The sequence below is a fragment of the Homarus americanus genome, unplaced genomic scaffold, assembly GCF_018991925.1.
Source record: "Homarus americanus isolate GMGI-L3 unplaced genomic scaffold, GMGI_Hamer_2.0 scaffold39155, whole genome shotgun sequence".
Classification (NCBI taxonomy): Eukaryota; Metazoa; Arthropoda; class Malacostraca; order Decapoda; family Nephropidae; genus Homarus; species Homarus americanus.
Window position 1 is genome coordinate 5939297 of NW_024737042.1, and position 16496 is coordinate 5955792.

General features: G+C 40.3%; 1 protein-coding gene across 2 annotated transcripts in view; it reads left to right on the forward strand.

Annotated features, from left to right (window-relative positions):
* Nucleotides 1-14591, forward strand: part of LOC121872623 (medium-chain acyl-CoA ligase ACSF2, mitochondrial-like) — a 100886-nt gene extending 86295 nt beyond the window's left edge. For both annotated transcript variants that reach the window (XM_042375526.1, XM_042375527.1), the window contains exon 14: nucleotides 14147-14591. In XM_042375526.1, the coding sequence (XP_042231460.1) occupies nucleotides 14147-14272 (126 nt within the window). In that variant the 3' untranslated portion in view covers nucleotides 14273-14591. The remainder of the gene's footprint in view (nucleotides 1-14146) is intronic.
* Nucleotides 14592-16496: the final 1905 nt, after the last annotated feature.

Consider the following 16496-nt stretch of genomic DNA (forward strand, 5'->3'; position numbering starts at 1 on the left):
TATTTACAACGAATGTATGGAAGCGCTGTTGGGTATTAAAAATATATTGGGGGACGAGCATACAGTACTGTCAGTCTAAAACACAGATCTTCCAAACTTCATGCTCAGCTCTTTTCTTATCAATTTGTCGGCATTTGTGGCTAATACGGCTGCACATAGTTCCAGCCGAGGGACGGTCTGCTGTTTCAAGGGTGCCAGTTTTGCTCTACCATACACAAAGGTGTACTGGATGTTTCCGGACTCGTCCACTATCCGCGAGTATAAAACCATGCCATAAGTCATCTGTGAGGCATTGCAAAAATAATGCAGTTGTACTGAAAGTGCCTGCCCTAGAGCATATAACCTGAAGCGACGGGGAATTAGAAAATCGGAAAGCTTTGTCAAGTCCTCCAGCCAGTTGCCAGGCAATGCTATTATGTTCAGCTCGGGTTTCATTCTACTTAGAACACCTTTGAGATTACTTATCCAATTCATCAGTTTGAAGCCTCCAAGAGACAACAGTTGCCGTAGCTGCAGAGCAATCCTTGTGGTTCCTTCAGGGGATGACACCGAAAGCAGTAAATCATCCATGTAGAAGTTGCGTTTAGCATGAGCAGTTGCCGTGGAGAAAACCGCACCATGATCACTAAAGGTTCTCTGTAATGCCTATGCGGTGCACGTGACCAATCTCCATCGTCCCACCAAATAAACCATAGGACGTCTTGATGTTCAGGCACAACCTTAACTTGGTGGAACATCACCTCAACATTGCTCATGTGAGCAATTTGTCTCTGGCAGAACCAATAAGTATCATTAAGGTTTGTTGTTGAAGTTAAGGATCTTGCAACACTTGCCTTTTTAGCAATATGGTGCCCTTCCTCACAGAATTCGTTATAAACTTCCATTTGTGTTAGATGAATTTGATACCATAATGATCCTGAATATATTCTTTATCAGACATTTCCAATATGATAACCTTAAACGACAAGCCGAATAATAAGGTAAAAATCAGTATTTTACTGTATATTAAGGGTACTGGTATTAATAAGCTAAAATTATTAAAGTTTCTATCCCCAAGTCTCTATGTACAGAACTAAACAAAGAATTACCCGGTAATTTGAAATACTCCATTATATTCGATAACATAATATCCTAACCACTGGGGCTATTTAAACAGACTTTTCCCTGTGAAAAAGCCATAATTTTGAGCAGCATATTACTGTACAATATACTCATTTTGTACTCATTTGTACCATGCTAAAGGAATTTTTTTTCATCTCTTGTGCAAACTATGAGATGTTTATACTCAAATTAAATGCTATGTTGCAAGGATTCCAGCAATGCAAGTTATATTCTGCTAAGTCAAGTCTGTGACATTTTATAAACATTAAGCCTAAAACAACCTTCATCCCATTAATTGTTATCACCACCATCTGCCTCCCCTGCTGGCTGGTAGGAGGGAGGGGGGTGTTGACGTCCAGGAGGGGAGATTAATGCGTACTCAAGGATTATAAAAGGCAGGGAGTTTAAGTTTTTGCTTATAAAATGTCACTGACTTAGCAGAATATAACTTGCATTGCTGGAATTCTGTCAAAAGAGCAATTAATTTGAGTATAAACATCTCATAGTTTGCAATACAGGTATACATAAAAATTTTAGTAATTAACTTAGTACATTTGAGTACAGGTTGTGATAATTTATGTAGTTGCTCAGCAGTTGTGGTTGCAGTTGCAAAGCTTCTTGACATCCTTAATGTATAATGTGTCTCCATATGCCCTGGTTTATTCATTGATCAGTTGTCTAAGTGCAAAAGTACCTAAATCGAGCCATCATGTATCAATTAATTTGAAAAGATAAATTATAAAGTCAAATGTTGTAAGACTGGTTTAGTAGTGCGTTTTTTTTCCAGAAAATGCTCCTGATTTTCAGCCTCGGAATTTTTTCCCAAACCCAGAATTTAGGGAATTTTCCAGAAAATTTCTGAGCAAATTTAAATTCCAGCTATTGGAGAGTTCCTGGTTTGGGGATTCTGGCTAATGGAGATATTACTTTAACAATAACACAATTCACAGCTTGGCTAGAGGCTCAGATACTGACTCTGCAATGCCCTCCCACAATTCCCACACACCTAATAAACATTTAATCCCTTATGTTTTTGACCTGATTAAAACAATAACAATAACACATGATGTATATCTCCCCAAAATGAGTTAAAAAATAATAACACAACTCACAGCTTGGCTGGAGGATGGGATACCACCGCCTCACCCCCTACCACTCCCAAGACTTTTTTGTGTCCACATTCTGTTTGAATGATTGTGTGCATGTAACAGTAAAAAGAGAGAGAGAGAGAGAGAGTTCTGTATGTTTAGCCTGCTCTATAAGCCCTGCACACACAAAAATGTTTTTGACCTTATGATAATTATTTTTTATTTATTTATTTTTCACATTCTGTATGCAGGGTTATGTCTGCATGTAATTAAATGAAAAAAATATGAAGAAAATTATGTTTATATACCTGAAATTACAAAAAGAGAAATAACCATAACTCCTACCTCAGCCTGGTAGGTTGAGTGCTAGGGGGACGTGGCCACCCCAGCTGACTCCCTGGGGCACGCGATTTTAATTTTTGCCCAGACCCAAATTCTTATAAGCGAGGGAAGAAGCTTTCATATCTCGAGATAGTGGTGTCAACTCAGGAAATTTGTATAAGTGAATTTTCAAGGGAAACCTACTGTACGCCCAGTAAAAAAACTGCCGTTACAATTCCGGCGCGAAACAAACCGACACAATAAACGAAGTGTTTCAAAAAGGCCCCTGAGGCATTCCTCACATTGGTAGCCCTGTGCATATATGAGTTCGGCCACATGTGCCCGAAACAAGTGATTGTCACTCTGAAACGAGTCAGAGTTGGTGCTGCCACACTAACACAATTTGAAACTTGATATGAACTTAATGCTTCATTTCTCCATGTCGAATACACATTGTGAGCGGTGTTGTAGCAGCCTAATATTGTGATTTACGTAATTAGTGCTACCAACATTTCCTGATATCTTACATAGAGAATGTGTATGTTATATGAACTGTGGAGCTTTTCAGATGGTATATTTTCCAATACGAATAAAGAATGATATAATGTGGCATTAGTCCAAAGTGAAGCAGTAATACAAATAGATTCGAAATTTGGTTGCAAAATAATCTTATGCTTTTACTATATTCACCGATTTTGCCAAACATATAATGCATTCCTATATGGCAACTCATCCACTTCCATGGTTACTGTAGTCCACGGTGTGTGGAACATTTAATATAACATACAGTTTAACTTATCTTGATATACTGTACTGACATTCTCCAGTCATATTGGAACAAAGTAATTCAATATTGTCAATAAAATAGCTAATTTCAGCTTACCAAATTAAGTACGAAATTCAGATATCTCACATTCAGGCCTACCAACCCTCGCGAGACAACGGGAATGTTCAGTTGAAAATCATCGGACCCAACCTGTACGGTAGTTTTTTTAACGAGTGTACCAGTAAATGTGAGGAATAAATATAAGTATTATTAATAAATAAAATAAAATACTCCGTTGCCATTTGCCAACCTTGTCACTATGCACTGTTCATAAGACTATGAGCCGAGATCCCACATGCCGGTCCCCCATTCCCTGCTATTTGTGCTAACTCCTGCATAAGTTAGAAATGTTTATTCCCTTTATTTTTTTTCACATTCTGTATGAAAGATTGTGTGTGCATGTAACAGATTAAAAAACAAATATACTGTACTGTATATATATGTATATATATTTTCGGGTGATATCTTCATTAACCCGAACAATTGGTGCAGAGCACTTCTGGAAATGAGATTTCCAGTAACGAGACGATTCTCTCCACATAATCCACAATTTGCATGGAGAAATTTTTAATACGCACAGGTATACCCCATAAACAGACGTCCCATTAACTGAAGCTTCACAGAACCGCCGATAACATACAGTGGTCCCTCGGTTAATGAATGGTTTAACGAAATTTTGGTTAACTTTTACTTTTTTTTACTTTTATCCTCTTCGCCACTGATCGGCTTGTTAGCAGCTTGGGCGATCGGTCACGTCTCTTTTCATTTATATTCTTCACCAAAAGATCGGCTCGCTAGCCGCCCGGGCGATCGGTCACGTCTCTGTCACGCACTGTTGGCAAATACTGGGCATGCACCGGCTCCTGAATGTACCTGAACCCGCTCCAGTGTTGGTCAAGTCTTCTCTTGAAAGAGCTCATACTCGGTGCCGTCACAACACTCTCTGGTAGATTGTTCCAAGAGTTAACAACCCTCACTCCGAAAAAGTTTGCCCTCACGGTTTTCTGGACTTGCGGCTTCTTCAATCTTGAGCTGTGACTCCTTGTGGGGCGAGCGTCCGCCAGCTCCAACTAAGGACACTCAACTGAGTAGTGCCCCCTGAGATGCTTATACACCTCAACTAGGTCCCCCCTTGCCCGTCTGTAGTATAAGCTAGGCAAGTTCAGGCGCTCCAATCTCTCAGGGTAGCTGAGGTGCCGAAGTGCAGGCACCAGTTTGGTGGCCCTCCTTTGAACTTTTTCAACCAACTGACAGTCCCTAGCATATCTCGGGGACCAGATGGGGTGACAGTACTCCAGATGGGGAAGCACTTCACTCCTGAAGATCGTCACGAGGGACGGACCGTCTAGATATCTGAACGACCTTCTTATAAGACCCAATAATTTATTTGCCTGATTTACCTTCTTCTCACAATGGCCCGAGAACTTCAGCTCATTGTCAACATACACACCTAGGTCCTTCTCACACACAGTCTCAACTAGTGCATTTTCTTCATCCCGTTGGGACATATGATACGCCTCCTTACCGTTGGTACGCCCCAGGTGCATCCTCTTACACTTCGTGACATTGAATCTCAGCAGCCATTTCTTCGACCATTCCTGGAGCCCACAGAGGTCCTTCTGCAGCTCTTCACAGTCCGCTTGGTTCTTAATTTCCCGAAATAACTTGCCATCATCGGCAAACATTTGTATGGAGGAGTGTACAACGTCAGGCATGTCATTTATGAAACAAACAAACAACAGCGGGCCCAATACACTACCCTGCGGTACCCCACTTGTTACAGGTACAGATGACGATTTCGTGCCATTAATCACCACACACTGCTTGCGGTCATGTAGAAAGTCTTCTATCCACGCAAGGACATTTCCCCGAATTCCGTACCCTTCCAGTTTGATTTTCAGCCTTTCGTGGGGTACACTGTCGAAAGCCTTGGCAAAATCTAGGTAAATATTGTTGATATTACCACCCTGTTCTAGAATATGGGTCCAAATATCCAATACCTTGAGCAATTGTGTTAAGCAAGAGCGCCCCGGCTTAAAACCGTGTTGGCAATCTTTACAAGGTTGTTTCGTAGTAGATGTTCCATCGCGGCATCTCTGATAATACTCTCCAGTACTTTACATATTATGCTGGTCAGGCTCACCGGTCTATAGTTGTTCGTGGAGTGACTATCGCCCTTCTTGAAGATAGGACTCACATAAGCCACTTTCCATTCACTGGGGACCATTTGTTCATCCAGGCATTTACAAAACAGAATCTTCAGGGGCTCTGCAAGCTCGTTGCACAGCTCTCTTAGCACTCTAGGATGCACCATGTCAGGTCCGGGACTCTTATGGACCTTTAGCCTGGACAGTTTATTTCTAATACCCTCTTCTGTGAACACAATGTGGGTCAGTGCTGTGTCGAACCGTCTGTCCTCAAACGCAGGAAGGTTAGTTGCATCCTCTCTTGTGAACACCGAGGAAAAGAAGCTGTTCAACGCCTCAGCTTTATCCTGGTCAGAATCTGCGTAACTACCATCCTCAAGCCTCAGGTCTGATACTCCTACTCGCGTTTTCAATTTCGACTTTGCATAGCGGTAAAACGCCTTTGGGTTTGACTTGACCTCGCGTGCAACCAGCCTCTGGAACTCCTTTTCAGCCCTCCTACACTCTATCTTTGCTTGGTTTCTGGCTCTTGCATACATCCTCCTGTCTTGCTCATCGTTTGACCCAACCCACGTCTTGAATTTCTGGGTTTTCTTCTTAATTTTGTCGACCGCCGCATGGTTCATGTGTAGGGATCCCCTCGTATTCCTAGAAGCACTGGGTTTGGTCTTGGGTATATATTTATCGATCAAATGGGTCATTTTACTAGTTATGATATTCAGCGTAGTGTCTGCGTTCTTGTACCTTAATAAGTCAGGCCAGTTGATACCCCTCATCTCTTCCCTCATCCCATTGTAATTTCCCTTGTAATATTTGCACCTTGGCCTGGCCTTATCTTGAACTAGGTAACAGTTAAATCTGAATGACAACACTGTATGGTGACTGGTGCCAACTGGGGCAAGGTGTTCCAGTTTGGCCACCATACCCTCCTTGTTTGTTATGATGAGGTCAAGTGGCTTGGGTGTTTGCTCCCCTCTGTAATGTGTCGGGTCTCTCACATGTTGGAACAGAAAATTATCTCTCAGTTTCTACAAAAAGAGTAGCAGGATTATTCAAGTCATTCGGGGTGGACTCGTTTCTCCAGTCGATGTCGCCATAGTTAAAGTCCCTCATGATAAGGAGGTGGCTGGGGTTGAGCATCGCCGCATTGTTTATTAAGGTTCTTAAGTTCCTTTGATTTAGTGGGCCACAGTTTGGGGATCTGTAGATACACCCGACGATAAGTAAGTCCCCTCCCTTTAATTTAATTTTACAACACTTGGACTCTTCAAAAACATCCTCTCCCTGTACCCTCGCCTGGCTGGCTCTAAGGTCTTGCCTAACGTAGATAACCACACCCCTCCTGCAGGATTCTTGAGTTAGGTTCGTAAATGAGTCATATCCAGCAATACTGAACTCACATTCCTCTGGGTCGATTCTCCTGTTCTTGTACAACAGTTCTACAACTCCTACAATATCTGGTTGGTGTACTCTTAGTAGTGTTTCAAACTCCTCTCTCTTATCAAGGAACGTGTCAGTATTAGTGTACATGACATTCAAGCCAGAATTTGTTCTTGGTAACGTCTCTGCTCTTAGTAATAAACCCGCTCCACCCACATTCTCAGAAGCTGCAGCATTTGCTAAGTACACTGTATTTTGCAGGGTGTGGTTAGAAATGTCATTGTTTACACGGCGCTCGTTCCCTCCTGTCCGGTAGGCTGAGCTGGTGCCGCCTCCCGGGTGGGGGGTTGAGTGGGTGGAGGGTGCACTGCTGCCCCCTGGCCCTGTGTCGGCACACTTGTTTCCACTACCCTCCCCCTGAGTATAACCCATGTACACCTGCCCCCGTTCCTCCTCGACTCCTCCCTCTTCTGCTTCAAGTCCTGCAGGAGCTTCTTGTGCTGTTCCCTCTGCATTACCGTGCGGTCTGGGTGAATAAATACATCCCGAAATGCCTCGCTCCTTGCTAAGTTTTTTGTCTGCCGAATAACTTGCCATTTCTCCTCCTCACTCCCTAGTGTGATCCTGAGGGGGCGAGGCTTAGCCCCCCTGCTTTTCGAGTAACCTTCCATAAGAATCTTCAATTCGGTTAACGAACAAAAGTTTGATTAACGAAATCCTTAAATACATCACGTTTTGTTGTGAGCATCAGCTGATCAGCTGATGGGCTAGTCTGCCAATTCAGTAATCTGTTCTATGTTTACATTCGTTTCCAGTGGAGTAAATATCAATAAAGTTGTGCTCTTTAATATTTTTCCATGTTTTATTATTAAAATTATTAGTAATTTTAATATTTATTTAACATATTGATAATATATGCAGTACAGGGAACTAGTTTTATTTAACATTGATAATATATGCAGTACAGGGAACTAGTTTTTTGGTGTGCCCATCAGATGCTTAACTTAGCCACAAGGCATCAATTGGGCTCTGTTGACAGTGGAGTGAACATCTATTTTGTTGGTGTCTAGTATGTTTTTGCATTGTTCATTGAAATTATTGGTCATTCTGAAATTTAGTTAACATATTGATAATATATAGCGCAGTGCAGTGTTGATTTAAATAAAATAATCTTGTATTACACCAAGTGAACTTGAAATTTTATTGGTGAAATGACGGCATCAAGCATGGGTCCCCTGAAAGGTGATTTCTCCTCCATCCCCACTTCCTTTTCATCCACCCCCACTTCTAATTCCCATCATCATCATCATCAACCAGGAACCTTCTACATACACACCTCAAAGTAAGTGTACTTTACTGCATATATTTTTACTTTGTACAGTATGTAATTTTCGGTGAGCTGGAACCAATTACCCAAAATCCCATTGGAACAATGGTTTCGGTTCACAAAATTTTCGATTAACGAACGACCTTCTGGAATGAATTGTGTTCGTTAATCGAGGGACCACTGTATCCTATTGAAACAATGGATTCAATAATTTTCCAAGTTTTATATTCAAATTTTTAGTCATTTTAACAATTATTTAACATAATTGAAGTACAGGAAACTACTTTTTAGTGCATCAAACAGCCACTTAACTCACCAAACAGGCATCAGTTTGTATCTCTGGTCAGTGGAGGTAACATCTTGCTTGCTTGAACATAAACTATTTTTACATTTTTACAGTACAGTGAACCCTCACTTTACGCGGTTAATTGAACCCATGGCGGCCCGCGTTAAGTGAGAAACGCGTAAAGTGAACAACATAACATATGGGATTAATTGAAATAGAGACCGGGCCGACCCCCAAACTCCACTTTTTCCCGACACAATACGTACGTTTTACTAAAAATAACATCTTAACTTTATGATGGTATTCACCCACACATAATATAGAAGGGAATAATCAATAAGAGAATAATAAACTGAAGGTTAGGTTAGAAAAAAACAAGGTTACGTTAGTAGAAGAGATGGGTCGGCGTAGGGGAATGGAGGCTGGTTCCGAGGCAGAGGGCAGGCTACTGGCCCTCAGGTGAGTCTTCATCGGTGTCATCCACACTTACTAGTGCCTCCCTGACAAATCCCTCAAAGTCATCATCACTGTCTCTGCCACTATCACTGGCTTGGGCTGGCTGTGGTGGGTTGCGGGCGAAGAACTCTGTTATGCTTTGCTGACGGCTGGTGTTTATGTTGTCGTGATAAACCTTGATGTAGGGCTCCATAGTCTTCAACAGCTGGGTAGTGAAGATTTCATACATGTTTGCGTCAGGGTCGTTGGAAAGGAGGAGCTTGACTCTCTCGATACACTCGATGGCACCCCTTACATTACTATGGGATAAGCGGCGTTCTTCTTGGGATGATGCACCACCTGCCTCTTCACTGACATCATCATCATCTACCATCTCGTCGGTAGTCACATCAGGATCCCTTATCACCTCCAGGATGTCGTCGTTGGTGGTCTCGGAGAAGCCTGCAGCTGTAACACTCTACGCAGCTTCTCTGGCAAGGTCCACTGCTACTGCAACAGTCTGAACCTCACCAGTCACAGATTTACTCTGCCTAACACCCGGAATGCCTTGCAACACATGTCTCCATGCGTGACGAACAGTTGCTACAGACAGCTGATCCCATGCCTCCACCAAGAAGTCCACAGCTTTCTTGACGTTGAATGTTCTCCAGAATTGTTTCAAAAGTACTTCTTGCTCTGCCAACTGTTGATCCTCGTCGTCTTCGCTCTTGCTATCGGTGTTGGTGTCACTCAGGTTACGCAACTCTTCCTTGGTGTTGGTGTAGTCGTTCAGGAGGTTGAATTTTTTAGCAAAGAATGCGGCTTTTACATTACAGATCAATTCTTGGTCCATGGGTTGTATTATAGACGTAGTGTTGGGAGGATGGAAGACCACTTTTACGTTGGGGTGAAGATCTAACAGTAGGGGCGAGTGTGCTGGTGCGTTGTCAAGCAGCAACAAAATCTTTAATGGCACATTCTGTTGCTCACAGAATTTCTTCACATTGGGAACAAAACAGTCATCAAACCAGGAGAGGGACAGTGTAGAGAACATCCACGCCTTACGTGTGGTCAGCCAGTGGGCATTTAGCTTGGTCATGTCCATGCTCTTGTAGGCGTGAGGCTTGCGTGCTGTGTGGATCACCGATAACTTGAGCTTACAGGTACCGGAGGCATTGGTGGTAAATAGGAAGGTGATGCGCTCCTTCTGCAACTTCCGGCCCCGACACTTGCTGGCATTCTTCACAACGAAGGTCTTGGAAGGTAGCTTTTTCCAAAAAAGACCAGATTCGTCCATGTTAAACACCTGGTCGTCGGTGTACTGTCCTTCCTCCATAATCTCACGTAAAAACGGTGGAAATTCCCTAGCCGCAACACGGTCAGCACTAGCTTCTTCACCACCAATGTTGATATTGGTGATCTTGTTCCTCTTCTTAAACCTCTGTAACCACCTAGAGGAAGCATTAAAGGGTTTGGGCTCTGTAATTCCCATCTTTCGTGACACTGCAGAATACAGTTCACGTGCGTACTCCTTAAGTGAGTGCGTGTCCACCGCCATGTTCCGTCGCGCCTTACGCTCCAAGTAGCTCACAAGTAATTTTTCTGTCTTGAGAAGCACCTGGTTGTGGAAATACTTGATCATAGAAGCACTTGTAGACTTTGTGATGTTCATGTGCTCCTTTATCTTGACTGCATCCTTCTTAATTGTCCTGATAGTTGATTCGTTAACACCATGCTGGCGCGCAAGATCAACCTGTCTTGTTCCTTTCTCCAATTCTTGTATGATCTTATATTTTATTTCGTAGCTTTAGGAACGTCGTGTCTTCTTTGGCTTAGGGCGGCTGGGTCCAGGTAATTCAAGGTTTCTTTGTGGTGGTGGTGGTGGTCCGGTGGAAGCCATTCTTATGGAACAATGGATACCGATATACACGGTGTAGCCGGGAGGGGTGTAACTGACGTGGTAGGTCAAGGGGCTTGAACGCTCCCGCGGCGGGGCACGTCATAGTACTACAATAAACCAATCACAGCTAGCAGGGAAGGATGCTTTGCCCAATTACAGTCCGCTACATCATATGACGTCACCGATAACGCAACAAAGACATACACTGCGCAACCTACTCGCGCCGCTTACACAACATGGCGGATGGCGGGAGGTTTGGATCCAAAAATGGCGCGGCGCGAGAGGACCGCCAGCAGCTCTCTGCGTAAAGTGAGCATTCCATGTTCGGCAGGGTACCGCGTAAACGTGGAAACGCGTAAAGTGGGACCGCGTAAAGCGAGGGTTGACTGTACAATTATTGGTCATTCTGAAATTTATTCTACATATTAACAATATATAGTGCAGTGTTGATTTAAAGAAAATAATCTTGAATTACACCAAGTGAACTTAAAATTTTATGGGTGAAATGATGTTATGAAGCATGGGGTGACTTCTCTTCCACCCCCACTGCCTTCTCTTCTCCCTTCTCCACCCCCACTTCTAATTCCCATCATCATCATCATCAACGAGGAGCCTTCTACATGCACACCTCAAAGTAAGTGTACGTTACTGCATTTATTTTTAGTTTGTATGTAATTTTCGGTGAGCTGGAACCAATTACCCAAAATCCCATTGAAACAATGGTTTCGATTAACGAACGACCTTCTGGAACGAATTGTGTTAGTTAACCGAGGGACTACTGTAATAGAAAAATATATACGACATATAATTTGTAACGACTTCAAAATAAAAGGACAAACTGTAACAGAAGATAATCTCTTCCCTACCGGCCAATTGCCGTCAAGGCAGCTTTTGACCTTAATATTATTGATTCATTATTATTATATTCTACTATGATCAGCCTCTTATGGCATATGATTCATCGTAAATAATTTAAAGTCTTCAATAACATATAAAATATATTTGTATTTTGATTTGAGAATAAAAGGATATGTTGTATTGAAGGTGAATTCTCGCTTTATAATTCTCTTCCTCTTCCTTCCCACAACATAGTAACCTAACAAAAAAAAAATATTATGAGACAAGCCATTTATTATGTCCGCAGATGGCTGTATTTCTCCAGTAACCATATAGAACAGGTTTTTTGTCATGGAAAGTCAACATAGTGAGGATGTGCATGTGTTAGCAGGCCTGCTGAATATAAAAATTTTCCACTAACCCCTAATTGTTTTCATATGTGGGGATACAGTATCTTAAAACTCTTAATAGCAGACACAATGGCCAAAGTATAAGCCAGCCCTTCAGCCAGAGGGCCTGGCTGAGGGGAGGAATGATGACTCAACGGTTCAACATGGTTAAATAACGGTCTCAATTTAAGCTTACATTCCTTAATTAATGCTTATTATGCTTGCTTTAAATGTCTGCTTTTTTTTTTCTTGTTTGACAATCTGAACGACAGAGATATATCAAAGGTGGATTGAAGTTTTTCAGGGGTGGCTGATCCTTAACCTTCCAAATTATTATATTCTTATGGGATTAATTGCTTCGAAAACCGTTGATTCACTATCTGTTGACTTTTCATAGTCCACATATGTGTCGGTTATCGGGGTATACCTGTATGTGTACCCAAAAGTTCGAGTTGAGAAATAACTGCTCTGAGTGATAACTGGATCTTCCGGATCTAAGGAATGGAACCTATTTTTCCCCATAACTTATTAATATTGAGACAATCATTCGTTTTATAATGGCTTTTCATAGTCACTAACCTCAACGAATAATGGTTAACACCTGGAGAAGATTGGTCAAGTTCATTTTCGGTTACTTAACCCTTTATGTATGGACTCCCCTCTGTGCTGAATAAAATCATCGGGCATTAGCCAAATAAAATATTAAAAGTGGCATCCCCATAGTGAAGGACTCAATAGAATATAAATAATTTGGAAGACATCACTATCAACATTTGTTGGTCATTTTCCATGTTTGTGGGTTAGCAGCAATTACAGGTACAGTATTGGGAATTTATGTCTTCTACTGTCCAGTATTTGATGTATTTGTGACAAGATAGTCATTCCCATTACAGTCCAAATATAAATTTATATTAGATTCTAATTATTTGGTAAGTTCTTGAAGCAATAAAGAACTTTAGCAGTGAGGTTTACCATAACAAAGGGCAAATATTCAACCTATAATTTACATTGACTCTAGACTGAACCCCATTTGTCATTAAAAATGAGGGAAAGCATTTATCTTGAAATTTAGTGTAATGTAATTCATATTCACTGTTAGACAATGAATTGGAAGTGACATTATTAGCACCTGGTATTATTGATGTATTTGGGAAGTCGGAAGTGAGGCGTCAGATTTATCTATTCATTGGAAATTTCTTTGAAAATTGCCAAATACTGTGTTTATATGAAAGAAATACTGTACTGTATGGAAGATGGCATTTAGGTACATGTCCAAATATAATGATAGGAAACTTAGGTACTTTGCACATTTACATTATTAATTAAGGTATAGGGTATGGGACGGTGGGGTCTCTGTCACAATCACTTTTTTAGATTTGACATTACATAAATTATTGTAAGACACAATACAATGAAGAACCAATCAAAGACACAAGCATGGCACACATATGAAAGTGGAATGTTTACTATTGATTTTTATTGACCAGTTGTAGAATTTTGAAGAAAGATTTAAGGTTGGTGAAGACAATTTAAACCTCTATAAAGAAATAAAACTAGAATAACTTTACCCAAAGAGTTAATAGGCAGACAATAAAATTAAAGCCTTTTCACAATTGCCACAAGTGGGGAAGACGATAAAGTAAGCAGGGGTGGATCCTGGAGAGGAGCTTACAGCTGGGTGGGCTCGCCATGTTCCCCTACCCACAACTTCTTGGACCCCCCCCCCCTTTGATATTTCTGAATTTGCCACTGGTAAGCCAAGTAAATAATATGGCAGAGGGTAAGTAGAGTACAGTATAGGCCCACTGATGAGTGGAGAGGATCAAGTTTGAGTACAGGTACAGTACACAGAAGGAAAGTAAGGAATTAGCAAGGATAGGACATGATATCACTGTTTGGTAGAATGAGGGTCAGCCACTTGCTGTATAGAAAACAGAATATCTGACATAGCTTAGTAAAATATTTGAGAAACCGTTTTCAAACTGTTCTTCATTATTATTATACAGCTTATAAATTAAAGCTGGGGTCATTAATAAGGTAGGTAGAGTCTGTTCTATAAATATGCCAAATCAATGTGTTTTACTAAAAAATTTGCATGTACTATTTCAGATTGCACATTACAAGGTACCTCGTTATATATTATTCAAGGAAGAATTTCCAAGAACTGTGACTGGAAAGATTCAGAAGTTCATAATGAAAGACATCACGGTGAGGGAATTCAACTTGAATTGGTAATATTACTTAAATAGCAGAGTTACAAACTATATTTGCAAGTGAATTTAAATGACAAACTACTTCGTAAGAATTCTATACAGTAGTCCAGTTGAATTATCAAATAAAATAAAAAATATTGTTGTAGAAAATCATAACTAGAGTAATTTAAAGAGATCTTAGTGTAACACACCATTTACATGAATGTTCTCCTTTTATTTTTCTTAAAGGCAGTAAAAAGCTATCTGCTGCTTAACTCGATATCTGTGATACCGAGGAAACCAACACTCATTTAAACTTCTATGTACAAAACAGTTGAACAATACAATAATATTCTGGTGTCTACATGTACTGTCATTCATAAACCTTTCTTAATGTTCATAGGCTATAAACATTTTATAACTAATCTCACATAATTAGGAAAACTGCTGTAGAGGAGATCAAAATCACCAAATTCAAAGTTCAAAGACAAATCTGGCAAAGTTGTACAAACATACTGTATGTAGGAGGTGCTTTAGTTCATTTCATGTGATACTAAAGAAAATGCATTAGGGATATCTCTGGGCTTTTGGTAGGAAAAGTGTCACAATTTGGAGACAAAATATTGGGTAAGATTTGACAATAAACATAGTACAGTTAACCCTTGGGATAACAGATATATTGGGGTAGAACCATGGTCACTAAAGCCAAAAATCCATTAAAACCAATAATCCCTCAATAGGGCATAAACTATCCATTAATCAGAGGGAAAGTCTGAAAGGCTGCAATGTCTTCTCAACTTGAATGTGTCGTCCGCACTATAAAAATCACCTCCATTGTGCTCCACTGTGTTATCACTAACTACAGTACTACTTACCTCCTGCTTACTGTATTGCATTTTACTTTTACAGTTACAGATTTTTTACTGCATATTACAGTACAGGTACAGTTCTTGCAGTTAGTATTTATGCAGCGACAAACTATCAAGACAGCTCCTCAGGATAATGGACACCTGTCTGTTATCTTGAGGGTTTGTCCAATAGGTTTAGGGTGCCTGTTATAACCAGGTTCCATTACACCAAGGGTTTACTGTAGTGAGAATGTGATTAAGAAAGATTCATTGTGACTAATGCACAAGAAAAATATACCTTGATGTCATAATGCTAAATAACATTATACAGGGTATTCAGCCCCCAAAAAATCACTGGTTTATAATTTATTCATTGTTTACTAGCACAATTAGTATCGTGAATATTAAGCATACCACCATAATAATAACAATAATTTTAATAATAAAACCATAAATCTGAAGAAATAAAATGGCTCAAACTTGGCCAGTACAGCAACCCTCAAGAAGAAAATCATAAAATACCAAATAATCTTCATTAAAGACATTATGAAAGGTAATTCCACAGCTTAATTGTGCTAGGCACTTAGTATTTCAGTTATTACAACACAAATTAGTGGAGCCTTCTTTGTGCGTATTTACAGCCGATTCACCAGGCAAGAAGATGACGGTAGCAATGTGTGTGATGGAGAGTGCGGTTTTTTTTTTTTTTTTGAGAATTTCAATTAAATGCCAGGTAGTGACGTGTCCTAATATTACGTATTAAGTAATTATTAGATGTTTTAATTGCCTGTATGTTGGCCTGGTGAGTTATTGCTTGGCATTAATATGCCTAGGTATAAAGCTAGACATCGCATTCTAGATTGAAAAAAATACCCATTACACCAATCTCTTGAACCAAGAAAAATATCCTTCATCCCCAGAATTTTCCGGGTAACGGAAAAATGTTCTCGGAAGTTCCAGAAATTGCCCAGTACATCATCTCTCAAACCCGGAACCCCCCAATCACTGGAATTTTCCAGGTACCCGGAAAAATTTTTCTGAATTTTCCGGAAAATCTGCCCCTTGGAAAATCGTTACCAAAGCCGGAATTTTCCGGAAAATTCCAGCTTTGGGAACGATTTTCAAAGAAAATTTAAATTCCGGCTATCGGAGAGTTCCAGGTTTGAGGGATTCCAGCTAATGGAGATATTACTGTATAATTATACTGCATGAACAAATAATAAGGAAGGTATTTCACTTACAGTCTATCACAAAATGCCTGGCTGTCATTCTTTTGTTGTATTTTTTTTTTTACATTTAAGGATAAGCAGAAATAAAATTAATTAATGTTCAACTCACTGATCACAATACATGCATTGAAATTCAAACTTTTTCTTTAATTGACAAATTTTTTACAATTAGTTTAATATTTTTCATTAT